This window comes from Sturnira hondurensis, unplaced genomic scaffold, assembly GCF_014824575.4.
Source record: "Sturnira hondurensis isolate 20B ecotype Veracruz unplaced genomic scaffold, ASM1482457v3 Scaffold0012488, whole genome shotgun sequence".
Lineage (NCBI taxonomy): Eukaryota > Metazoa > Chordata > Mammalia > Chiroptera > Phyllostomidae > Sturnira > Sturnira hondurensis.
In genome coordinates this window covers 2,677,065-2,703,531 of record NW_028085119.1, presented here as the reverse complement: position 1 = coordinate 2,703,531, position 26,467 = coordinate 2,677,065, and the positions used below count along the sequence as shown (strand labels likewise).

At 41.2% G+C, this 26,467-nt stretch overlaps 1 protein-coding gene across 2 annotated transcripts in view; it reads left to right on the top strand.

Moving 5' to 3' along the window:
- Positions 1 to 26,467, top strand: part of RSU1 (Ras suppressor protein 1) — a 177,600-nt gene that overhangs the window by 46,651 nt on the left and 104,482 nt on the right. For both annotated transcript variants that reach the window (XM_037060771.1, XM_037060772.1), the window contains 2 exons: positions 485 to 567; positions 846 to 960. In XM_037060771.1, the coding sequence (XP_036916666.1) occupies positions 485 to 567; positions 846 to 960 (198 nt within the window). The remainder of the gene's footprint in view (positions 1 to 484; positions 568 to 845; positions 961 to 26,467) is intronic.

The following is a 26,467-nucleotide window of genomic DNA, read 5'->3' as shown; positions in this document are numbered from 1 at the left end:
ATGAAAACAGCGAGCAGTGATTTTGGCCTCCACAACTGGAAAGCCCCTTAGTCGTGTGTTTATTTTTAACACAGTTCTCTTTACATGGAAGAGCCTTTTGCCCCAAGCATTGATATAAATGACACAGAGTTTTCTTTGTTTTACTTTGGATGCACATGGAGTAAGAAATGTGAATCGGAAGTAATGGAAGAAAAATAGCTATCTCTTCTGCAGATGTATTGAAACTTTGTGTCAAAAACTGCTGGTGCCCACGGTTGTTAATTGTGTCAGTGCTCGTGGATATAGATGTTTTCCTGAACACACCGGCCCCACAATACGCCAGTAAATCTAAGTTTGACCTGCTTGTTATTATTGCGGGCCCTAGGTGTGTCACGGGCTTTTCACCAGGCCAGGGTTATTAATCAAAGCTGACTCCCTGTATTGATCAGACCTTGGATGGTTGGGTTCCATGCCGCCTGTTTATATATTGCTGTTTAATTTGCAGCTACCCTGCGTGCACTCTATCTAAGTGACAACGATTTTGAAATCCTGCCGCCAGATATCGGGAAGCTCACGAAGTTGCAGATAGTAAGTAATTTATCTAAATTCTGAGAAAATCGATTCACTTCTGCAGCCCTGTAGAAGTTGAATCAAGTCGATGTGAGCAGGAGTGGGGTTTGTTTTGCAGGAATAAACCACTACCCCCAATACTGTTTTTGCCCATCTACAGACACTTGTAAATACGTTGGGAGGACTGAAGCTTAAAGAAAAGAGGGCATGGAAGAGGACAAGAGTTTATGTTCAGTGCCTCTTGATGGGAGTTTATGTGAAATTGTTCTGACAACCCCTTGTTTTCTTGTATTTAGCTCAGCCTTAGAGATAACGACCTGATCTCGCTGCCGAAGGAAATCGGGGAGCTTAGTCAGCTTAAGGAGCTCCACATTCAGGGGAACCGCCTGACTGTTCTGCCCCCAGAACTAGGTAAGGTTGCTGATGCATGAGCTTAGTTCTGGATTTAATTAATACCGATTATCCAAACGCAGCAATTCTGAACAACCTTCTCTCCTCTTGTTGGCAAATACTCCACCGAGGACCCCATTCTGATCACTTCCACTAGCATTTGTCATTGACCAGAGTCCAGTTGCGATGGGCCTGACCTGCCTGACGCCGTGGTCAGCAGCCGCAGTGCCGGGGGTCTCACACACTGCTGATGAAAGCGGCCTGCCTGCTGTAGTGAGGAGCCTGAGATCAGTGGGGGTGGTCTCATCGGTGGCTCCTCCTCGACTAGCTGGGGGTGGGTTTTGTTTTTGTAATCAAATAATCACTTTCATATTTTTAATCCCATATTTTTTTAAATTTTAATCTCTTGTAAACGTTTACCAAATAGTGTTTGCTTACAGCTGCCTGAAACTCCTTTTCCAGTCATAAATTTGGTTCTCTCCGGATTCCACCACTATTGGGAGTTTTTAAGTGTATTCCAGCTGGGAATTCCTCAGTCCTATCCCACTGGCCCCTGAATCTTACTTTTCTGCCTGGTCACTCAGGTGGCCCAAGGTGGGCTCTGACCTTCCTCAGAGAGAACATCCAAGCCTGTTACTCTGTCCCTCCGTTACTGAGGTTAGGCTGCCCTTCTGGGAGAGACTTGTGAGTTTACTTTGCTTATGCACTCTCAGAGACCTTTAATGTTTTTTGCATATTGAACTGCATTGTTTCTCAAACTATGACTCTTTGCTTTTCTGCTCCCAAATACCATCATTTAAAAAAACACATTTAACCCAGAGTTCTTTGAGGAGGTGATTTTAAAGATGCCAAGTTATTATAAATTAGAATGTAAGCTCGCTGAGAGCAGGACATGTGGTTCTCTATTTGTTTCTCCTTGCCCACTGTGTACATGGGGTATGTGCTGAAGGAATATGACCCGAAAGAATTAATGAAGTGAGACCCTCAGATAGGATAGCAAGGTTTTGAGAAGGCTATGAGCAGTCGGAGTCTGACTTCTATTCCGAGTGGTGTGTGCTGTCCAGCATGGAAGCCACGAGGCACGTTTCACATGCTCAGTAGCCACAGGTGGAAACGCAGACAGAATATTTCCATCAGCACAGGAAGCTGTGTTGGGTACTATTGTAAAGGAAAGGGGGAAAGCACTCCCATGATTCAAGGAACAAATGGAAAGTTTTACCCTCACTTTTTCCATCTCCTTTAGCTCCTTCATTAGTATATAGAGAGAGAGTCTAGAAAGAGGTGTGCTGATTTTAGGGGCAGAAGCATAACTTAGCACTTTCCCTTCCTGAGTTATAAGCAGTAGGTTGTCAGTTTCGGAGCAGGCTGCAGGATCAAGAAAATGTCTTTACAAATGCTTTTAAGGCAGAAAACTTCTTGTCAAAAGAAAGATTCTTTACAGTGATGGTAAACCATAGGTGTTAGTGTTACTAATGCCAGGAGAGCTTTTGGGAATGCAGACACCTGCTCCCTCCCAACCTGCTGAATCAGAATTGCAGGCAGAAGACTGATTCTTGTCCAATTTGGTAAAGCTCGCTTGTTTTGTCTGGCCTGCGTCCCTAGTGTGATTAGGAGAAATGAGAAAAGAAGTGTATTTTATTGTTTTATTTTATTTTCCAAGCAGTGGGACATTGTAGGACATTATATTGATCGATGATTTCTATTAGATTATAATTTGTTAGAGAAAAGATCTAGTTGAACCTACACACACCTGTGTATTTATATTTTAAAATCTTACTCATATTGCTTCTCCTATTTACATAGGGCACATTATCATATTTGTCTGACATTTCTGTTAAGTTCTCTGATAAGAACTTTTGTGGTTTTTATTCAGCAGCAGAATTAAGGGGAAAGTCTTTAAATAACTTTATTTTTGTGAGCCACATCTAGAAAAGTTTAATCTTAACATCTGCCTGGGGGCAGTTTTCCCTAATTACAGGTAAACACTTAGCTGGAACCGAATGATAAATCCCTGGGGGTTTCTGTTACAGATCTAACTCAAGATGAAGACAGATGTATTATTTATTTTTAAACAGCGATTTAAAAAGAGTAAACTATAATAGATAGCAAGATAGCAATAGCCAGTAGGTACTAAGGCCTTCTGAGCTGAGGCACAAGTATGAGTGCTTTTCCTGTACTCGCTCCTGTCATTGTAATGAGCATGTAAGTTAGAGGTGAGGAAACTGAGGCCTGGAGACGAGTACGTGTTGCTAGGGACCTGGTTAGTGAGTCACAAGGGTGGGAGTGAAGCCAGAGAGGCTGTCCTCCAGGTCTGCCCTCCTAACCACTGTGGTGTGCTCCCTCCCGCGTGTGCCAGTGGACAGATGCCTAGACAGTGGTTCCCAAGTGAGGACACGATGCAACACTGGCTCACTTCCTCCGATGGTAGCAGGAGGACAGGTGACACAATGTGGTCAGTTGTATGGCCGACAGGGATGATGTGGGAACAGCAGGGCCAGAGCAACATTTTGCAAAATGCAGATGAGACGGCCTCTGGTTCCCCTGTTCCACTCCAAGCTGGTTGCGTTGTCCCTGGGGTTCTTCCCCCAGTAAACACCCAGCTACGGCAGGAGCATCCTTTGTCTGTGAACCCCCTTTCCTTGGTGCTGATGCGGAGCTGCTCTTGTGCCGGGGCCAATGCACTTGAAGTTCATTGTACCTGCTCTACCAGCATTCACTGGCTGCAGGTTGGCTCCAGGTGCACTTTATTGTTTTTAAATAGTTTTTTATTTATTTATCTTTAGAGGGGAAGGGAAGGAGAGAGAGAGAGAAATATCAATGTATGGTTGCCTCTCATGCATCCCCTGCTGGAAACTGGCCTGCAACCCAGGCATGTGCCCTGACTGGGAATCGAACCACAATTCTCTGGTTCGCAGGCCCGTGCTCAATCCACTGAGCTACACCAGCAAGGGCCAGGTGCACTTTATTTTTTATTAATTTTTTTAAAGATCTTATGTATTTACTTTTAGAGAGTAGGGAAAGGAGAAAGAAGAGAGGGAGAGGAACATCAGTGTGAGAGAGGAACATTGGTTGCTGCTTGTACTCACCCCACTGAGGACCAAACCTGCAACCCAGGCATGTGCCCTGACTGGGAATCACACCGGTGACATTTTGCTTCACAGTGTGGCACCCAACCAACTGAGCCACACCAGTCAGGGCTGCTCTTGGTGCATTTTAAAATGCGGATAATGATCTCTCCCCTGTATATATCTTTTTTTTTACAAATCTGAATAAGCAAGATAAATGCTTTTGAGATTTCTGTGAAATTTCCTTTAAAAATAAGTTTGGGATTTATTAACTAGAAACTTTGTTGGTAAGAGTATTGGGCCAAGCAAGGGAATCCAGCTGAGTTCTGACGTGTCAGATATGAGAACACGCAGAGACACAGCAAAAGAAAGTCAGGGGCTTGAATGGGGTTTCAGTATGTAATTGTGTTGCTTTCCTTTTGTTGTGTACCCCCGAGTAAGTTACTTTAGCCATTATGTCTGATTCCTATACAATAACTTACTGGATTTGATGTTAGTCCAATTTATCCATAGAAAATGGATATAAATTGGGTCTGTCATTTGCCAATCCACTTACTCATTCATTCAGACAATTTACTGAGTTTCTACTTTAGGCCAGGTCTTGTCTCCAAGGAACGTACCTTTTTGATAAAGTAAAATTTGTATATTCAGCAACTGTTTATTGAGCCCCAGGCTTCATGTTTATTTCCTGAAGATACACAAGAGACAGGACACCCTTTGTGACATTCTAGTGGGGGAGGGTGGATGGATGCCAAATGTTGATACGTGCTCTAGGAAGAAAAATAAGCATGGAAGGGAGTGTACAAATGGTGGGGGGAGGTTATTGCTCTATTAGAGAATGGGCAGAGAAAACCTCACCCATAAGGTGGTGTCTTTTAAGCAGAGACCGAAAGGAGGAGAGGGAGCTTCTCTGTCAGAGGGACCAGCAGGTGCCAAGGACTGAGATGGGCTTGTGTGTTGAGGAGTAAGAGTGAGACTAGTGTAGCTGGAATGAGTGAGCAGAGAGGGGAGCTGGAAGGAGTGAGCTTAGATCGGAAGCTGGGATTGCCTCCTGTAGTCACTTGTGGCCATCTTAAAGACTTGGACTTTTACCTGGGGTGGGATGGTGTAGGAGTGTAAATAATAGCCCTCCAAAACTGCCCCATCCTAGTCACCAGACCCTGGAAGTATGGTACCTTGCATGGTTAAAAGGCTTTACAAATGTGATTTAGACTCCTGAGATGGAGAGATTATTCTACATTGCCCAGGCGAGCCCAGTGTAGTCAGGAGTCCGTAGAAGAGGGAAGCAGGAGGGGAAGAGGGAGGAAGCAGTGGGGGTGATGACAGAATCATGAAGCTGGAGGCATGCCTGGGGGGACCATGAGCCAGAGAAAGTTCTTTCCAAAAGGAAAGAGAATGGATTTTCTCCTGAAGCCTCCAGAAGAAACGCCACCCCTCTGTGTTCACCCAGCTGGTAGTAATGGTCAGATTCTGGGTCTGTCTCAAAGGCAGAACTAACAAGAACTGGTGATGACTTGGACAAAGGGTATAAGAGTAAGGATTGACTGTGAGGTGTTGGACCTGGGGAACTAAAAGGATGGGGAAGATAATGGGAAGGGTAGGTTAGGAGAGGAGGCAGGTAAGGAGCTAGTCATGAGCAGAGTTTGGGTGTCTTAGGTTTGAGATGCTTTTGGATTTTTAATCAAGAAGGTAATTGGAAATTATAATCTGGAGTTCAGAGGAGAGGTCTGGGCTGCGTAGATAACTTTGCAGTGCCACAGACTGAATGAGATTACTCTGATATGACTTTGGAGGGTGGAAGATCGGTCCACGAAACATTGTGCATCCTCAGTGCTGGAGCTGGAGGATTGGGGTACCTTTGTGGATCAGGCTGGCTCCCAGGCGGGAATCTGTGGCCAGATCAGGGGCTGTGGCTTCTCCTGGGTGGTCCATGACAGCTTCAGTGCTAGTGTAGGGGGGTGATGCTTGTGCTTCAGAGGAAGACTGTTTTTCCCAACATCTGCAGATGAACTGTGCCAGCGAAGAGTGAAATAGACACGACTCACATCTCCTGAGCCTGCCCGAATCCAAAGTCTCTTCTGGACCAGTATTTTCAGCTGACAACCAATCTCTTCCTCTAACAAAGCAGTGATGTCATGACTAAAATTTCACCCACTTTTCATCAGTGGGATGGAGAAAAGGCCTGCATTTGTAAGGGAGGGAGGGAAGGCAGACACACCTGCCTAGCCTCAGAGTAGAGAAGGCCCTGGGTAAACAGCCTAATGGTGATCTCAAAGCCAGTAGCTCTGGGAGCAGTCCTCTGCCCCACTTTCGAACTTTCTCACTCACACATGAGATAGTTGTTGTCTTAGGAGTTGAGGATGTGAAGTGTATGTTTTTGCCTGGTCTCTTTTCTAAGTTCTCCAGGATTTCCTTCCGATTGTATTCTGTAGAATGAACAGAATTAAGAAAGAGTAGATAAACCAGTCTAAAATCCTTCCTACTATACTTCTTAATCCTTTACTTTATGGTTGTTGAAAAACTAAGGAAAAATACTTTCTTTGGAGGCAGGCAAGAAGGAAAGAGTATTCTCTTTTTGCTCATCAAGTTTCTGATTTTAAATGTCTTATTGTCTCTTGTATTATTGTCACTGTATCAATTGACTCCCGGTTATCTTATCCAGTCATTTAAATGTTTTCATGTATTTGTAGAAGTTTGACTTCTCATCACTAGTGTTGGGTTCAATGCTCATTACCCCAAGTCCATGCTCTGTAACTATGGGTGAGTTATTTTACCTTCTATGTCTCGTGTAGAATGAAAGTAATAGCAGCCCCTTCTCATAGTTTTTTTTTTGTAGGATCAAAAGAATAATCTATGTAAAGAACCTTGCCTTATGCCAGGATTAAGTAAAAATGCCCAGTAAATATTAGGTAAATGAATACGCACGCAGGTACGTGTGTGTGCGCACACAGCATTTTTATACTACGGGACTGTATTTAGAGGCTGGTTTTCTAAATCTCCTGAGCTCTTCTAAGACAGTCTAAGCCAAGAGGTTGCTCCAAGTCCCACCCTTTTGACAGGGAAGAAATAGAGTTAGTGACTAGACACCTGATGAGAAAGAATAACCTAGAAGGTTCAAAGGCCAGTCCTCATCACACACTGTGGTTGGTCAGTTTAGCACCTCAATAGAAGAGAAGCTGTGAGTTAGCTTCTTGTATGAACTGAGAAGACGCATTGCAGGTAGCAGAAGGGACATGGGGGAGGGGAAGAGAAGGGAAGAAGAGGATGCAGGTCAGATGGGCAGCGGCTCCACATGGCGAATGCCCAGGGCAGACACGGCATCCTGTGAGAAGAGTTTCACTGTGACCCTTTCAATCCCATCATCATAATTTTAATAATAGTCTCTTAATTTCACAAATGATTTTCCAAGTCTGTGTTTTTTTGTGAGATTTATATTGAAGCTGGTAGCAAGTCACCTGGTTCTTCCACCTGGAAAGATCCATGGTTACCTTTTGATTGGACCCTTGGTGGCTTGGTTGCTTACTTCATTGATTCATTCATTAATTCATTTAGCTATTCACTTCTTTACTTTTTGACATCCTTTGACGATGAACTTGCCCCTGAGTGTTGGATGCTTGGTGGTGCTTGCACTGACTAATTAGGTTCACTTGTTAATCCCCTGTGGCGATCTCTGCAGGCGGCAACTTCCTTTTCCAGTCCTTTAGTTTGTGGCTGTCTCGTGTTACTTTTGTGACAGTGCTCATTGCATTGACGATATTTTTCTTCTCCCAGAATGGTTTCGCATGGTGATCACTGTTCCGAACTAGTTGTTTCGTTTTTTAATGTTACTGACATGTGTATACACCGTGGTCCTTTTGTCACTTGTCTCATGTTATTAATTGGTTTCATGTTTAAAGCACAACATATAAATCCATTTTTTGAAATCTTTCCTATTTTGTTAGAAATTAAAACCATTAAAGATTCAGAGTGTGAAGTCTGACTATTCCGGACTTAAGCAAACTAGTGTATCTGTTGCCCGAAATCTCTTAAGAAAGAGTGTAAGGGCGGTTGTTACCCGGCTCCAGGGCAAGCAGGCACCAAGGGCATAATAAGTTAAAACATTTTTCCTTAGTCTAGATGATCCCTTTCAGACATTTACCAGCCCCAACCTGAGGCATCTTTATTTATTTACTTAAATTTTAGTTTTCAGTTACAGTTTACATTTAATATTATTTTGTATTAGGTTCAGGTGTAAAGCACCAAGCCATTTTTATGTTGTTATCCAGCTTGGTTTTCTCTGCCTAAGTCCAGTTACTTGTGAAAGCTGGAATTGGACCATGGTCCATTCAATTAGGTAGAGAAGTAGCACTGCTGAATTTGCCATCTTTTCTGCTGCTTTTCTCTGTTTTGTTGATGTGTCCATCTTAGGCTTGCCGGTGAAGTCAGGACGTGGGGCAGCGTAGTGGGGTGCAGCGTGTGGTACCAGCCTGCCGGGGAGACAGTCCTTCCTCCACACATTGCCAGATAAATGACCTTGAGCAGGTCATGACCTGCATGCTAATCACTGGCCGTGGTGGATAGCAACTGGCCTTTTTCCAACTGGGGGTGCAATGTCTAGGTCACCAGAACCTCACCTGAGCCACTTTGATCATGTTTGATTCCTGGTGAAATGAAAATGAAAAAATTACATAACACGGGTATACAGTGTTTTGTATATTTTGTTTTTATTTAAAAATCACCTTTTAATATATAAAAATAAGACATGATATCCTCTTGTTCACTAGGCCATTGCAAGACTTGTAATGTTCAGCGTGGAGCACCGCTGGCGATGTCTGAACAGTGGTGCACAAGTTCAAAGATGCACGCTTCACCTAGTCTCATTTTAGACTCTCTCCTAGCAAATGTCGAGAAAGTCCACTTGAGACTTTTTAGAAAGCGCTGTCAATCTAGTGCCCTCCCTCACATCATTGTTTCTTTTGCTCCTTTTACTGCATTAGCTTCACTGCCCACTGTGTACACTGGAGTTTGCAAACCCTGACTGTATTTCTGGAACCCCTCTTATAATGCAGGAATCGCCAGCCAACAGGAGTCCACTGACCTGCTGGCAAAAAGCACTTGGCAAATGTTGCCTCCATAACAATCGCTCTTACTCTTACTTGCCTCATTGTTACTTTAGCTGTACTGTACTCTTAGTTTCTGTCTCTGCTCTTTGGAAGTAGGGACTGATTCGGGCCGAGAGGCACTTACCCAAGCCTCTGGGGAAAGCTGCCATCAGGCCTGGGTGTGGTTGGGGCATCTGTGCTGGGGCTTGTGATCAGCCAGAAGTGGCTGCAGGTCCTCTGAGAGGAGCCGAGGAGGAGGGGGAGGGGAGAGGCGGGAGGTTCCTGCCGCGGGAGCCAGGAAGTGGCAGAGCACTGATTCATTCGTTCACATTGTTTATGGGTTCAAACTTTTATCATTTTAAAAATTATTTTAGTTTCTTCTTTGTTGATCTGGAGAAGCCAAAACGATATGAGGGGAGAAGGCTAATATTTATTTAGCACATAAATAGTCCCATTAGGCATTTTATGTATATCTTCACACTTAAATCTGAACAGCCGTGGGAGGTTGGGGGCTTTCTCCCCATTTCATGGGGAGTGGGGGGCATGAGGCTTTTAGAGGCTTAGTAACCTGCTGAGGCCCCGGGGCTGGTTAGCCCAAGACCTGGACATAGAGCCCATGCCACAGTCTGTGGTAACTGTACCAGCTTAACCGAAGGTAGGACCGTTTGCTGCCTCTGTGTTGTGCTAGGACAAAGTAAAATGTAAACTGGTCTATATAAAGAAATAATCACATTTTATGGGAAAAAAGCTTCTGGATTAGATGTTAATGAAGATATATCCAAAGGCATAACCGTTAGTCTGTGAAATGGGTGCCGCGTGCCGGGATGTGGTAGGATAAGAGACCGGAGTGGCACTTTGTGGGACCATAAACTCTGCTGCTTGCACAGAAATGGAAGTTGCCAGTTGATCACAAATACTTTTGAAGTCAGTTTTAAGGTAGATAGAATTTTAAGTACCTCAGTTTATACGCAAGAGATTATAATTTGCAAAACAATATCATATGCTTTATCTCAACTCTGTTAACATGGGAAGGGAAATTCTTGGCCACTTTAACGATGGCGAAACCAAAGCATTGAGGGGGTTGTGACTTGCCCAAAGACACAGTATTGGCAGCGTCAGATTTTTAGTTAAGATCTTTTGATTTCAGAAATATTCTTCCAATAGGCTATCTATAAATGTATTAATATTAAGGCAATAAAAAGACATCATTTATCTTTAGATGAGAGATTACAGTGATTCCAAACATATGCCTTGATTTTTTTTGTTTGAGACAAAAAAATCTGAGGGATAGAAAGGCATTACCCAACTTTAAATTTTGACTTGAATTATATGATGTGCTCTTACATTTTATTTCTATGTTAATATACCTCTTACCATGCTTCACAAAAAATTATATATCATATTCTTTGACTGCCATGCTTAGTTGATAATCAAAAAATGACTCCCGTCAGGTCTCCTGCCTGATCTTTTTTAACAAGTTCCATTTTCTGTATATTCCATTTCAATGAATTTTTAGCCTTGGAAAATGCTCTAACTGTGGATTTTAAAAATGTTAAGTGAATTATATTTCTACCTGGTGAGTTATTGCCTTAAAGGTGGTAGGAAGATGCAGCACATAAAACGTTTCCATTCTGTGTGATGGATTTCGGGAAGCCCGGTGTCAGGTTAAGTGTGATTGAACACGCGCATCAATCTGTGTGAACACCAGCTGGGAAAGCGTGCCACCGTTTGCACTGGGCCATCCTTTGATTTAATAGGACACTAAATGTATTCTTGCCCTGGGAGGAATGCCAGCAGTGTGATATTCCAGATTTAATTTTTTTTATTCCAGAGGCGTATCTGTAAATACAGTTTCTATCACCTGCATACATATATCTTACTATGTTTATGTAGCATCTCCCTCAAAGTATCTCCTATATATTATATTATGCCTATATAAAAATAAGCAATATTACACAGAGCCAGGCTCAAATGGAATTGTTTATGTGAGTGTGGGTTTCTTTTAGGGGGTCAGGGCTAGGGAAGGGGTGAAATGGGGGATGAAATCCTTCATATTGTCAACACCAGGACTTCATGAAAGACTCGTGATAGTTAGGTCTTCTCAAAACTGGTCATCATAGATCAGCCATTCTCATTCATGTGTATGCAGCCTTTCCTGCGTTGTTCACATTTTCAGCTGAGTGTTCTATAGGTTGGTCACCTACTCACTGCACAAAAGCGTCTGATGGGGCCCTCTGTACTTTTGTAAAGTTTTAGGCAGTAGCTACATTCTAATGTTAGTAAACAGGCCCATGCTCATCCTCAGCATACGTTTAATGATTTTAATGGACCTCAGTAGTCTCTTTGTTACCTTTTATATTTGCTGTTTTAAAAAGAATGGCTCTGCTCCTTGGACAGCCCCAACCGGACTTTAGCATGTCTGATCCTGACCTCTGGCCCCATATACAAAATGTTCCTGTGATTTGTTGGGTTTGGGGAACAGGCGTCAGTGAAATAGACCCAATCCTTGCTCTGATAAAGAGAATCTTTGGAAGAAACAGCTGAACGAACAGTTGGACATGATAAAATGAAAATCACAGCTGTACCTAGATCTACTAGAACGCCAGCTCCAGTGTAACCCTGGAGTGTCCACCCTAAGTAGAGAGGAGTGTGTCACCCTCTTCTCTCGACTGAGTGGCTGTACAGCCTCCTGGCTGGTTTCCCTGCTCCCTACCCGGCTCCTTCCGCTCCATTCTTTCCACAGCCAGCAAAGTGATTTTATAAAATCACAAATTGGATGATGCCATTGCTGTGCTTAGACTTCTTTAAAGACTCTTTGAGCTGTAAGACCCCTTCGGACCAGGCCTCCGTGTTTCTTATGCCACTCCTCTCCCTCACCCGCTCACCGACGTCTCTGTTCTTTGTGGTCCTTACTCTCTGCTTAGCATCTCCTGAATATTTGCACACCTGGTCAGGTACCAACTCGTGTGATTTTTTTTCTCCATGAGCCTCTTGCTTTACCATTCTCAGCAGTCCCCTCCAGTTCTTTTCGATGATGGCATGTTTGTTTGTTTGTTTTATGCATAGCTCTTTTATTCAACAAATACGTGTTTAGTACCAACTGTGTGTCTTGTGCACTATTCCAAGTACCTGGGAGGTATCAGTGTGTGGTGGGAAGGGAAGAAAGAAAAATCCCTGCCCTTATGGAGGGTTAGGCCTATGATCAGTTCAAATTAAGTTTTGTGTAACATATGAGATCAGTTTTTCCAATTTCACCAAAGAATTGTCTCTTCCTATTGAATTGCTTTAGTGCTTAGTCAAGGACCAATTTACTATATAAGTGTGGGTCTAAAAAACCAATTTACATATGTGTGGGCATGAAACCAATTTACTATATGTGTGGGTATATTTCTAGACTGTGTTCGTTGTTAAACCTTTATAGCAGACCACATTGTCTTCATATGTAGCTTCATAAGAAGTCTTGAAATCACGTAGTGTATATCTTCTAGCTTTTTCCGAATTATTTTGGCTATTTGGCATCCTTTGGACATGCATTTAAGTTTTAGAATCAGCCTGCTGGGATTTTGATTGGAGCTTGACTGACTTGATAGCCTCGAGGAATCTTGCCCTAGATACTGCAGTTATCATTCAGCCAGACACTCATGAGGACCACTAGGCTGTTTTCTGGGTCTGTCTTTCTCCTTTTTTCCTACTACCCTGCCCCACGGATACCTGCACCCTCAGTAGCCTCAAGCCTTGATCTCCTTTCAGCTCAGTGATACCACTGTATCGTTTGATCTCCCACTTCTTGCATGGCTTTCTTGAAAGGCTTCCAGAAACCCATGATAGGAGGTCGATCGTGGGTTTCTACTCATTTATTTCTTTTCTCTCAGGTATCAACATCTAGGCTGCCTGTTGCCCAGTATCTAGAAGCAGTTATATCATTTCTTTTGTCCAGTTACTTCATTATTCCTAGAAGCAGAAGTCTGAATTAATTCTTGATAGCTTTCCCTGTGGGCAGGTGTAAAAAAATATTCTTCTGCCTCTTTCTTGCCTGTGTACAGGCCACAAGCACTTATTTGTACTCAGTTTATCCCTTGGACCTCATACTCGGTGGTTGGGTGCCGTGGCAGACATGGAGGTACCATCATACATGGCATCCTCCATATTACTTACAGGTGCTCATCAGGACCATTTCCACTTTCTTGGTATTAGCACATTTTAACCCTCAAAATAATCTCTTGGTCTTCATTGCTTTTTGAATTATTTCTCAACCCACTGTTACAGCTAAGACCAATTCTGTAAAGTTTGCTAGGTCACTGTAACAAAGTATCTCATAGTGGGTGCTTTAAACAATAGAAATTCATTTTCTTACAGTTGTGGAGGCTGGAAGTTCCAGATCATGGTCTCGGTAGAACTGGTTCCTCCCAAGGCCTCTGAAGAGGGGATCTGACCTCCTAGGCTTGTAGATGGCCGTCAGCTCTCCTTGCCGTCACTTCCTCTTCCCTCTGTGGGTGTCTGCATCCAGATGTTCTCTTCTTATGAGGTCACTGGTCATATTGCAATAGTGTCCACTCTAATAACCTCATTTTGGCTAAATCACCTTCGTAGAGAACCTATCTCCAAATACATAGAGTCACATTGAGGTAGCAGGGGTTAGGACTTCAACATGACTATTTTGGGAAAAGACACAGTTCAGCCCATAGCACTAACCATTTCTCTCACCTCTTACTTTTTATGTATGAACCTTTGTATAAAGCTTGATGTTTCTTGATACAGTTTCATTATTCAGTTCCTAATTTATGCCCTATTTCCCTTTTATTTTGCTACAATGGGTCAAGTTCCTATAAGCCATTATTTTTAATCTTTTTAAGAATTACTGATCCCTTTGGGAAACCTATGAAACATCTAGAGCTACCTACCCTGATATGTGTATTTCTGCACATAAAGATTTGTTTATAATTTAGAGAATTTTAAGATGTTCCTAGGTGTATCCATGGACCCTTCAGTATGGAATTCCCCCTCCAATATTCTTAGTTTTAACTCTTTGTTCTAGGTTCTGTTAGCTGAGTATCACGGGCATCATTTATGTGTATCTCCCAAATTATTTTCTGAACCACATTAGATAAAGAGCAGTGGGTGAGCCCAGGATATAGGAAGGGATTGTGCACTAAGTTTATAGCTACCTAGAGAGAAATCCATCACTTCCTTGATTGGTTCTCTTTTGAATCTAGTTCATAGGATATAGTGGTAGATGGTCATATATAAACTTTAAAGAGGTGTTGGCTTTTTTCGGTTGCATTTAAAAGGTTATGTGCTGCATTGTGAGACAAATAAATCATGATTCAGTACAACAGCATTGCATTCAGCTGTATAAATTGCCAGTGAAACACTAAATCTGTCACTTGTGTGTTCTGACCATTGAACAATTGGAATAGTGTTGGAAAGGAGAGCTGCCTGGAAACAAAAGAAGCAAATATAGTGGCAGATGCAATTAGCAAGATCAATGGTTGGTGTTAAAGGTTCATTGTTTGGTCATTTCGGGTGACCCAAGTGAAAGCAATTGCTATCCAAACACTTCCCTGCTATAATTTGCTGTAAAATAATGCGGAAAAGTGAGTTGCTCAGTTTTAGAGCATCTTAGAGAATGTTATTTCTCAGCTTACTGTGCTGCTAGGACAGTGACCAAGAGACCAGCCTTGTTCTTTTTATTCATGCTTTTAATTGATATTCCAGAACTGCTAAGTGACTTAGTATGTCTCTTTTTAAAACTTCAGCAGTTCACATATTTAACAAAATTTTTTTGGTCTGTGTTTGCACTCTTCATTGCAGTTCTTTGAACCTCAGTTTATCACAACTCTTTCTTCAGGCTAGCAGATTTTGCACCGTCAAATCATACCTGCAGGATGATTGTGTGAACTGTAGCCAACATCACTTTGAATAGCATTGCATTTTCTGTGTTACTAAGATTTTTTTTATAGCTTTGCATTTCATTGTCATGAATTGATCAGTTTTTATCAATGAATAAATTTGAAAATGTCAATAATAACAATAATAATTACTATTTATGAGTGCTTATCTTGCCTAAGATATTTATTTGTAGCCAAGGTATACCTACCTTGGATACAAGGTAGGTAACGGAATTGGTGTTGCTGTTTCCCCATCTTACAGGTGAGCACAGTGAAGCTTTGAGAAGGAAACTCACTAAAGTTGCACAGGTAGAATCTTAATCTGTCAAACTCCGTGCTTTTCACCATTGGTCATGTTCTGTGACAATGATTAGGAATCTATTAAATGTTTATAAAATTAACATTATCTGATATCTTTCCAGTCCTGGTGAAGGACACCATGTCCTCCCATAACAGAGATATTAACTGGATGAACCTAAATAACAGTTAAGGCACTGTTAAGTTTGGACACCAAATGGGATCGCAGTAGGATTGCAGGCAGGGCAAAAATTAGTGTGGCTCAGAGAGTCTGAAAAGACCTCAGTTTGGGCTGCTTTAACGGAGGTGTTTGAAGTAAATTCATTGGGCTGACACTGCTTAACAGGGTCATATAGGTTTCAAGTGTACATCACTATATTGTGTGATTGGTGTATTGTGTTGTGTGCCAACCACCCAAAGTCAAACCATTTTCCATCAGCACATATTAGGCCCCCTTTATCTTATACCCCCACACCCCCTTCCTTCTGGTAACCACCGTAGTATTGTCTGTGTTTCTGAGTTTACGTTTTACATCCCACATATGAGTGAAATCATATGGTTCTTAGCATTTTGTGACTGACATTTATTTCTCACAGTTCTGGAGGCTGGGAAATCCAAGATCAAGGTGCTGGCTGATTCTCTTGGTAGGACCCTCTTCCTAGTTTGTAGGCAGCTGCTTTTTTTACTGTGTCTTCATGTGGCAGAGAGGGAGGTCATTCTCTTCTGTTCTCTTTTTTTAATATTTTATTTATTTCTAGAGAGAGGGGGAGGGAGAGAGAATGAGGGGAGAGAAACATCAATGTGTGGTTGCCTCCCGTGTGCCCCCTAGTGGGGACCCGGCGTGTATCCTGAGTGGGAATTGAACCAGCAACCTTTTGGTTTGTAGGCCTGCAACTCAATCCACTGAACCACACCAGCCAGGGCTCCAGTCTGTTCTTGCAAGGGCATGGATCCCACTCATGAGGGCTTCACCTCATGACTTTATCACCTCCCAAAGGCTCCTCCTCCTAACATCATGTTACTGGTCACTGGGGCTTCAGTTGCAATAGGACAAACAGTCAATCCATAACAAGCAGAGATGAGAATTTGGCTGGCCTTTAGCAGAAACAACAGCAAGGAAAAGAAGAGGGAAGCAATGGCATATATTAAATTTCATGACTTGAATACAATTTAATGTATTTATTATGACATCATCCCCATTTCTTCGTATACCTTCCTTCGGCACTCATCAGAACTTCTGCTTTCCATTTGTTTAGGTATTCTGTGACTGGTTGGACACCTTTGAGTGTCTCCATGCTGAATCCTGCTAATACTGTTCTTCCTCACTGTGCTCAGTTGGTTCTCAGTATTTATGAGATCATGGACCACTTAAAGAAGTTGATGAAAGCTATGGGTCCTCTTGGGGGGAAAATGTGTATACATGATCCTTGGACCTGGGATTAAAAAATCTCTGGCTCCACAATATCAGTTTATCTTAACTCCTCTTGAAGGTGTTGGCAGAGCTACCTCAGTATGAAAAACTTAGCAAGAACAGATGTTCTACAAGAGACTGATGGCCAAGCATATGAAACTAGTCAGCCTTATTAGTAATCAAACAGATGCAAAATCAAAAGAAGTTGCATTTTCTAGTGTATCAATGAACAAAGGTTTTTTAATAATTCTACAAAGTGATGTTCGTGTTTGGTGAGATGGACATTTTTGTACAGTGCTGTTGGATTGTTGAGTAGTGTGGTTGTCCCAGACTGTGTGTCAGCCATGTATATGTGGTGCTGCGAAATCTTCCCACCTTTTGTGGCCGTGTGCTCCCTTCTGGGATACTGTCCTCAAGAACTAATCAAAACTCAGACAAAAGGTTTTACAACTATGTTTTTAGCAGTGGTATTTATAATAGTGGAATTTTAAAGGCACTTTAATGTCCAGCGATTTAAAATGGTTAAATAAACTGTGGTAAATTAGGTACGTAAAATCAGATGGAAATGCTTAGCATGTTATAAGGTCGAATTTATGGTGTGGTTCTGATTATAAAAAATATTTACATAACTACACAAAATGAATTAACTAAAAAGTTATTGATTTATGTGTTTGTATGTTGGGATTCTTGATGTTTTTTCTACTTGTTATTTTCTTTTTCCATAATTTCTGCAATGTGTTTTTGTTAGCTTTATAAAGTATATTAAGTTAGCTTTTACTGCATAGCAAACTACCCCTCCATATAGTGGACTAAAACAAAGCCATTTTATTTGCTCATAAGTCTGTTGGTCAGAACTATCTCAGCTGAAAAGTACTGACTTTCTCATGGGTCTGGAGTCAGCTGGGGCTCGGCTGGTGGCTGGACAGTCTAGGATGGCTTTACTCACATGTCTGCTCGCTGGCAGGCTATTGGCTGCATCTCAGCAGTGCCCTTGCATGTGACTTCTGTCTTCTGGAAGGCCAGTTTGGGTTCATTCACATGGTGTGATCCTAGGTGTATAGCCACTTTGTAAGTCTCTGCTTGGTTCACATTTGCTAAGGTCCCATTGATCAAAGCCAGTCACGTGACTAAGCTCAGAAGCCACGTTCAAGGGGCTAAGGGTGTGGTTATGGGGAGAAGGGAGTATGGCAGCCATCTCTGCAAGCGATCTTTGACATAAACAGTAAAATGAACTCCATAAAAAAAAAGTTAAAGAGAAACCCCTGAATGACTTGAAGGCCTAACTTGACAACTTTTGAGAGCTTTTACCATTTGTAGACATTCAGTGTCTCCTTGTCTTTTCTTTGCTGTGGTTATGATGAATAGTGAGCAAGAAACTAACACCCAGGTAACTTTCCTCTGGCTTTCTTGCCACTCCATTCCCCAGACTGTGTAGCCAGGAGCTTGGGCTTATCCATTAATTTTTGTTCTCTTTGACCGAAACTTTCTACCATGCACAGAAGAAGAATCAATAGAAAGAATGACATGGGGTTAATGGAAGTTTAACAGAATAATGCCCATTTTATGGGTCTGATATGGAAGTACATTTTTGTTTTTGTAATATTGCTAAGGTTACATAGCCTTCAGTGAGAAAAAAATGTATTTGTAAGTTCTCTGTGCTGAGATTAAAATGTATTATGTTATTCTCACTCTATGTAACAAGAAGCAACAATTTTCATAGACATTTATGAATAGTACATTGAGAACTTGAAAAGTGTCCTGCACTAAAGAAGGTGACTCTGGAAATAGTGGAAGGAGCGAATGTAGTTAAGCACTCAGAACGCTTTTGCTTCGTGTAGTGGTTTCCCGTTGCTGCTGTAACAGGGTACTGCAGCTTGGTAGCTTAAGATCGTACTACTTTGTTCTGTCGCTGACAGTCCTGGAGGGCAGAAGTCACTGAGTTAAAATGAAGGAATTGCCCAGTTGGTTCCTTCAGGAGACTGGAGGGAAGGATCTCTTTCCTTGCCCTTTCCAGCTCTGACGAGTCCTCTGTCCTGTTTCCAGCATCACATTGCCTCCTCTCACGCCAGTGGCCCCACCCCTCACGGAAGGCCCACTGGGGTGAGATCAAGCCCACCCAGCTAATCTCCCATCTGAGGATCCCAAGTCACATTCATGAAGTTCCCTTTGCCATGTAAGCTGACATTCACAGGTTCCAGAGATGGGGACATGAACACATCTGGGGCGGAGGGCACTGTTCAGCCTGTCACACAGAGTCATGCACATGTGAGCTGTATGAGGCAGTCACGTTTGTGAGAATAGTTTCTTTCCTCCACTTCCTGGTGAGCCCATTCCTCACACTCCAGAGTCACGTAGGCTGGCTGGGTTTGTGCTGCTGCTTGACTTCAGGTCCTGATTCCACTGGGATTTGATTCTGGGTTTGAGGAAGGCAGGCTGTGGGTGTATGTATGACTTTCTCATTATTCATACTGGGGAGAAATGAAGTTTGTATTGCCTGCTTCCTTTGTTCTATATATTGATATTGTGATTAATAGTTTTTGACATGAAACTGCTTTGAAATAGGAGTCTTTTATGACGTATTTTGACAGCAGCAATGTCGTGCTTTTAGCCGCTCTAACGGGAGTGAGTTATGGGGACTCCTGGCTTAATATTTCATACCTGAGTAATCAACCAAAGATGGCGTGGCCAGAAATATCACTAAAATGTCAAGCACAAAACCTCTAAAATAATCTCATTCGGAGGACTTGAATCTTCTTTACTTGCAGTTTTGAAATATCAAATGTGTTAAAGACAGGGAGCCCTAAGTTCCTTCTTGCTTTCTCAGAGATGCCAGATGGATGTTGAATGAAGTCCAGTTTTTAGTTTTTTCTTCAGATAATTTTTTAAGTGTGTGATGGTGTTTTGGATCATTATCGGTATATTGAATGTGCTGTCCTTCCCCCATCCCTCCACGGCTCCCCACAGCTCCCCACAGCTCCCCACGGCTCCCCACAGCTCCCCACAGCTCCCCACGGCTCCCCACTGCCTGGCACCAGTGTGGTTGCCTTGGTACCTGTTCCTGAAGGCTGTCTGCAGTGAGATTTGGTTGTTTAAATAGCACGACTTGTCATCTAAAAGTAGAAATCATTAGCATGACATCATTTGGCTAGTGGTATCTCAAGTACTGTTTTAAATTTTTTCTTATCACTTTACTGTTAATATTTAGTCATATCACTGCTGGAAATTTCAGGGCCAGGTTCATGGTATGGATCTGAAGTGAAGAACGCATAAAGTTATCCTTAAGACTTGGGGGGTGGGGTGCAGGGATTCAGCAAAAAAGAAGAAAAAGACACAAACATGGACAGCAGTGTGGTGATGGCCAGGGGGAGGGTGTGGAGGGATAAGTGATGTGGACGAGACTTAACTTTAGTGGGTGAACACACAGTGCAGTGTACAGACCATGTGTTGTGGAATTGTGCACTTGGAACCTGTATGATTTTGCTAACCAGTGTTGCCCCAATAAATTCAATAAAAAGGAAAAAAATCTGAAACTTGTGCCCAAAACAGTGGGCCATGTTAGATGTTTTGTGTGTTTTGAGAGAGTCAAACTTTGAAATTCCAGCTCCATTTTTGCCCTGCACGTTCAATAATGTATGCTTAGATGTTTGTAGCTGGAATCCACAATTGAACAGCCTTCTGCTGTTTGAATTGAATTCTAAAATTCTTGCTAACTTCTGTTTGAACTGTAATTGGGCTTCATTTTAATTGCGAATTTGCAGGAAACACATTTATCTCAGAAAAAATAACGCTTGTTTTTGTTTAATATAAAAATTGAATTGGGTGCTTTAGGAGGGCTTGTCTCCATGCCAGTTATCGCTCACATAATTGCTCCCAAAGATGCAGCCAGGCGGAACATTGTTACTCTTCCCGCCCAGGTGAGTTGGCTCTGAGCTGATGGCTACTGTCACTGCAGGTGACAGACTAGCAACTCCCTGCTCTTCACAGGGAGGACCTCTGCAGAAACCACCAAGTGGCTGCATGTGTTGCATGTGCGTTAATTAGTTGCTTGAAAGTCTTCCCTCATTAATTCCAGGTAAATTGTCAGAGAAAATATTCTGGAGGTTAGAGTATTGGTTTTGATAACAGGAAAACAAATTTAGTCATCAGCGTATGTCATCTTGTTTGTAAATATAATCAAATCATACATAGTTCTTTCCTTGGGGGAATCCTGTGTTATCATTAGGGTACTGATCTTGAAACTCGGGACTCACATCATGCAGTGGGTACAGACTGTAGAGAATGGGGGCTATGTTTTGGGTACATTAAATTTTGTGGGATGAGAGAGGAGTGGGTAAAGGGAAAGGAACATGATATTTTGGTATCAACTAATTCAGTTTGGAAAAACATACTGTATTGCTGTTAAACAATAATTTATGTTCATTGTTTTAAAGAACTGAAATGGTCATAAAGCTAAAATACTTCACTCACAGTCTTGCCAACTTAAAATGACAATTACTGTCTTTTGACAATTGCTATTATTCCTCATATGTGTGACACAGACCAAAGGGTGATTCAAGAGGCAGAAAGGCAACTATATATTGATAAATAGAAAATATAATATTTTTAAAATACTAAGTTTCATTTCAATTTAAGAAAGGAAAATTAAATGAAGAAATTACTGGTTTTAGTACTTGAGACCAAGAATATTAAGGTATTAATATCTTAGTATTTACTAAAATATAGTATTTTATATCAAATATATAAATTAATATATGAATATTTGGTATTCACTAAAATATCACTCTATAAAATGAAAATTATGGACAACACTGAGGCATTTTATATATAGATATACATTGTATATCTATATATACAATATATATTTTGTATACAAACATGTATTTTTTATTTTTTATTTTTATTTTATAAATTTTAATTATATTTTTAAGTTGCATTTTTCAGAATAGCTTGTTGGATTTTTGATTTGCTGTTTAATTCATTGGATTTAGTTGTCAAGTAGTTGTTTTTCAAAGANTAAGAAAGGAAAATTAAATGAAGAAATTACTGGTTTTAGTACTTGAGACCAAGAATATTAAGGTATTAATATCTTAGTATTTACTAAAATATAGTATTTTATATCAAATATATAAATTAATATATGAATATTTGGTATTCACTAAAATATCACTCTATAAAATGAAAATTATGGACAACACTGAGGCATTTTATATATAGATATACATTATATATATATATATATACAATATATATTTTGTACACAAACATGTATTTTTTATTTTTATTTTATAAATTTTAATTATATTTTTAAGTTGCATTTTTCAGAATAGCTTGTTGGATTTTTGATTTGCTGTTTGACTTAGTTGTCAAGTAGTCGTTTTTCAAAGAGGTTATTTTATGTCCTGAGTTATTGCAAACTTGAGACCATGTGCCCTTTCTTACTAGATAGATAATTTGTCTGGGTATAAAAATCTTGAACAAGCTTTCTTTTCCCACCCTGGAACTTTGTGGACATTGACATTTGACATTGAATGTTACTAGAGAGACATCAGATGTCAGCCTAATTTTTCTACTTACTGGGCAACTTTCCTTCTCTCTTCTCCCACCATGTTTATTGAAACAGCAAAGATATGTAGAAGTTCATGCAACATAAGCCTTTAGCTCAGTGAATTATCAGCCTACGGTGACTCGGGCAACAACTCCACAGGTCCAGCAGTAGGATACCACCAGTCCCAGGGCTCCTTCCAATCAATCATTAGTTCTTTCTTTCTGCTCCAAGGTGACCATTCTCTTAACTTCCAACACATTTACTTAGTTTTCCTGGTTTTGAATTTTATGTAAATGGAACCGTTCAGTATGTATTCTGGCTTCTTTCTCTTGGCATTATGTTTTGAGATTTATCTATATTGTTGCATATAGCTGTATTTCATTCATTTCATTCCTTCCATGATGTGACTTCTCTATGCGTCAGCTCCATTTCTCATTGGAACTATATATTTGCTTGACCAACGTCCCTCTCACGTTCTAGTCCTTGCCCATTTGGGGCCAACAGTGGAATTTAGGCTCCCAGGGTGCAGATGGGGCCCACGGCACTTCCCCGTCAGGCCACACGGGTGCTGCCTGTCGCTCTCCCCGCAGCCCCTCCTCTGTTGATTGCTGCGGAGCAGGGTTTCTGTGGGGGTGGCCACTGCTCCCTGTTGCTTCTAGCAAGCTCATGCCCTTAGGTGTAGTGCTTCAAAGACTCATTTGATGGGACTTTTTTTTAAATTGAGGTATAACTGACATATAACGTTAGTTTCAGATGTACAGCATAATGAGTTGATGTTTGTATAAATGTGAAATGATCACCACAGTAAGTCTAGTTAACAACCATCACTACATTTAGCTAAAAATTTTTTTCTTATGATGAGGACGTTTAATATTGACTCTCTTAGCAACTTTCAAATATATAATACAGTATTATTAAGTATAGTCTGCAGCTGTACCTTGCATCCCCAGGATGAATTGTCTTTGTCTTTGGAATATAGGCATTCTAACAGGTGTGAGGTGATACCTCATTGTGATTTTCATTTGCGTTTGCCTGATGACAGTGGGTTCTTTAAGAATGCTATAAAAATCTACATCGTGTCTGAACTTTGAGGAGCTGTATGTCAGCTACAAATGTTCTCACTTTTTTTGGTCTAAATTTCTGTGAATTCGGACACTGGTCACCATATTTGTGATATGAGGTGGTGACTTTTTACTTGTTTTATTTAAGAAATCATTCTTTCTCTTCTCCTAGTGGATTTTAAGGAAGGGGGAATATAGAAAAATGCTTTTATTCTATCCTGTTTAGCTGCATGTCTTATAAGCAGCCTTAGGAGTAAGTATTTTTTAAAATCTAATGTTGGTAGCACAGATTTACCAATAGTGACGAATAGTGGATCAGCATTCAGGTTCCTTTCGGTGCCGTCTCGGTCTGCATTCTTCCCCCTCACTCACCCCAGCCGGTACCTGCGCCTTTGGTGTCCATCTCTTTACGGGTCCGTCTCCCGTCCTGCATTAGCCCTGACACCTGCCACCCTATCTGGAGCTTCCCATTCTTCTTTGAGGCTGTTGATCTCAGAGGCATGCTTTAACCAGAGGGGGTAAATTATAGTTTGAGTCTAGCTTTATGCTCCTTTATAGGTTTTTAATATCAGGGAATGGAGAATTATTGTATGCTGCCTTCGAGTAGGAGCTTAATATTATCATTCATCATCGGAAAGCATCTGAAAACTGCCATTGGAGCTCCTGTGCCTGTGCTTCCTTGGGTTGTACGAGGTGCTTTTGTTCTGTTGTGTGTAACTTGGTGCCAACATGGCAGCCCCCTGAAGGTGGAGCTGTAACTTTTACAAAGGAGAAGTACTTCTTTCAAGAATATACCGTTTAAAGATTTAAAGTGACAGCAACATTTTTGAGGAAAAATTTTATCTAAAGGATGAAAAAATACTACATATTATATAATTAAAGAGAAATTTAACCTTTATATCTGATTGTATTCTTTTCTTTCTGGTCTACCAAAATAATACCCATAGATAGAAATGCCAATAAGAATAAGATATCAGATTGCCATACCCTTTACTCCCCTGCCCAAATTACGTCAATTAATATAATAAGTTGTGTTTTATATAAATCTGTGGTAGTTTGAGTTATGTACAACTAGTGGGCTCTTCGGAGAGCTTGATTTTTTTCTGACCTCTATTGTCTAGGGTATTGTCTCTTTGGCCCATCTATGAATATTTCATGGGCCAATTTCTTGAAGATGCTCAACTTTAATTCGGAATCATTTTACCATGACTTCTAACTCCATACCCTCAACCTACCCATTCTTCTTGACTGATATTCCCGACTGTATGCCCCACTGCCTAGTGACTCTTTCCATGGGGACATCATCACATCAAACATACCTAAAAAAGTAAAGGTCCAATATTGGTTCTTATTTTTTCAAATCAGTTTTCTGTCAGACTTCTCATCTCTATCTTTTTTGGAATCACAGTGGAGTAGTGCTGGCAATGAAAGGTTTTTGTTGTATTTGCTATGTGCCAGGCACTGTTTTAAAAGTCTTCCATTTATGAAGCATTTTAATTCCTCAGTAGCACTGTGAGGTAAACACCATCATCACCTTGTAGACGAGGCAGCTGACACACAGAGAGGATGCATGACATGTTTAAAGTCTTAGTGTTAGCAAATGTTGCATCTGGGATTTGAATGGAAATATATAAAAATGGATAAGGAACACCAGAGGATTGCTTTTGCATTGCAGTTGTTGACACACTAGCTGTTTTCCACCCATTTCTCACCCAAGTCTATGAGCATGTTGACATTAAAGTTAGTCTTGGTTATAGCCTGATTTATAAAGAACATTTTATAAATCATTCAACCAGCATTAGGAACAAATTGCTTGGGAAGCAGCCCTGGGACACATAGCAGTGCGCCTGCCTGTGTAGCCGACTGGCCTTCTGCACGCAATGACTAAAGCGCTCTCTCACAAAATGCTCTGATCTTCTGACTCTCGGGCTTTAACCCTTTCCTGGTTTCATAGCTCGTGCAGATAAAGCCCAAGCTCTCCAGTGTGGCTGACAAGGCTCCTGACGCCCTAGCCCCTGCCTACCAATCTAGGCTCACCTCCCATTCTTCCCTGTCCTCTAGTTTTTACTTTTTGCCTGTAGAGGTTTCTGCCTCTTTCTGGAGACTCCATGGAGATCCAGTTAAGTACCACACCCTCCCCACACCCCACCTCGGTCATTTCTAAACCTGCCACCATCTCCATTCTGGATCAGGTGCCTGTTCTGTTCTGATTACTTGTCCTGTGTATCCATTTGAACCAATAGACCGTGAACAGCTCAGGGACAGTTCCTTTATCTTTGTGACATAATGTACTAAATGAGTGTTTATGAATGAATAAATACATTGATTAATTAGAACCACATATGTAGGACAGACTTCTGCTACTCCAGTTACTCAGCTATTAAGAAAATAGAGATAGTGGCTGTTATGGGCTGAATCGAGTTCCTCCTTAAATTTATATATTTAAGCTTAATCCCCAGCTTCCTAGAATGTAACCATTTAAAAAGGTGATTAAATTAAAATGAAGCCTTTCAGGTGAGTCCTGATTCAGTTTGACTGGTGTCCTCATAAGAAGAGCACATTTGGACACAACCGAGAGACCACAGGGAAACGCGTGTGAGAACACAGCGAGAAGGCAGCCATCTGCCAAACCAAGAAGAGAGTCCTCAAGAGAAACCAGATCTGCTGGTACCTTGAGCTTGGACTTCTAGCCTCCAGAACTGCCAGATAATAAATTTCTGTTGTTTGAGCCACCTAGTGTGAGACATTTTATTTTGGCAGTCCTAGCAAACTAACGCAGTGGCATAGAAAACAATTTTTGAAACCAGTGTGATGTCTGGAGGTGTGCACACATGTACACACAGGAAGGAGAGTGGCAGTTCTTGGGGTCATTTGGTTTCTGTCTGGTAGACTTATTAATGTGTGGAACTCCAGTGCATGAGAAAATGTTTAGCAAGAAGAAAAAGTGAAGACAATTTTCTGCTTAACCTAAATTAACTATAAAATTAATGGGACTTCATGTTTTACTCTCATTGGTATTATGCAAGTTGTTTTCTATTGTGAAATAGTTAAAGATCATCTATGTAATTTGACCGCTGTCTGTAGTGATTTAGTGATTTCATGCATTTCTATTTGATACTTGATTTCTATTTGGTGTTTTAGTTGTAGATATATTTCTAAAATATGTCTGTTCATCTGCTA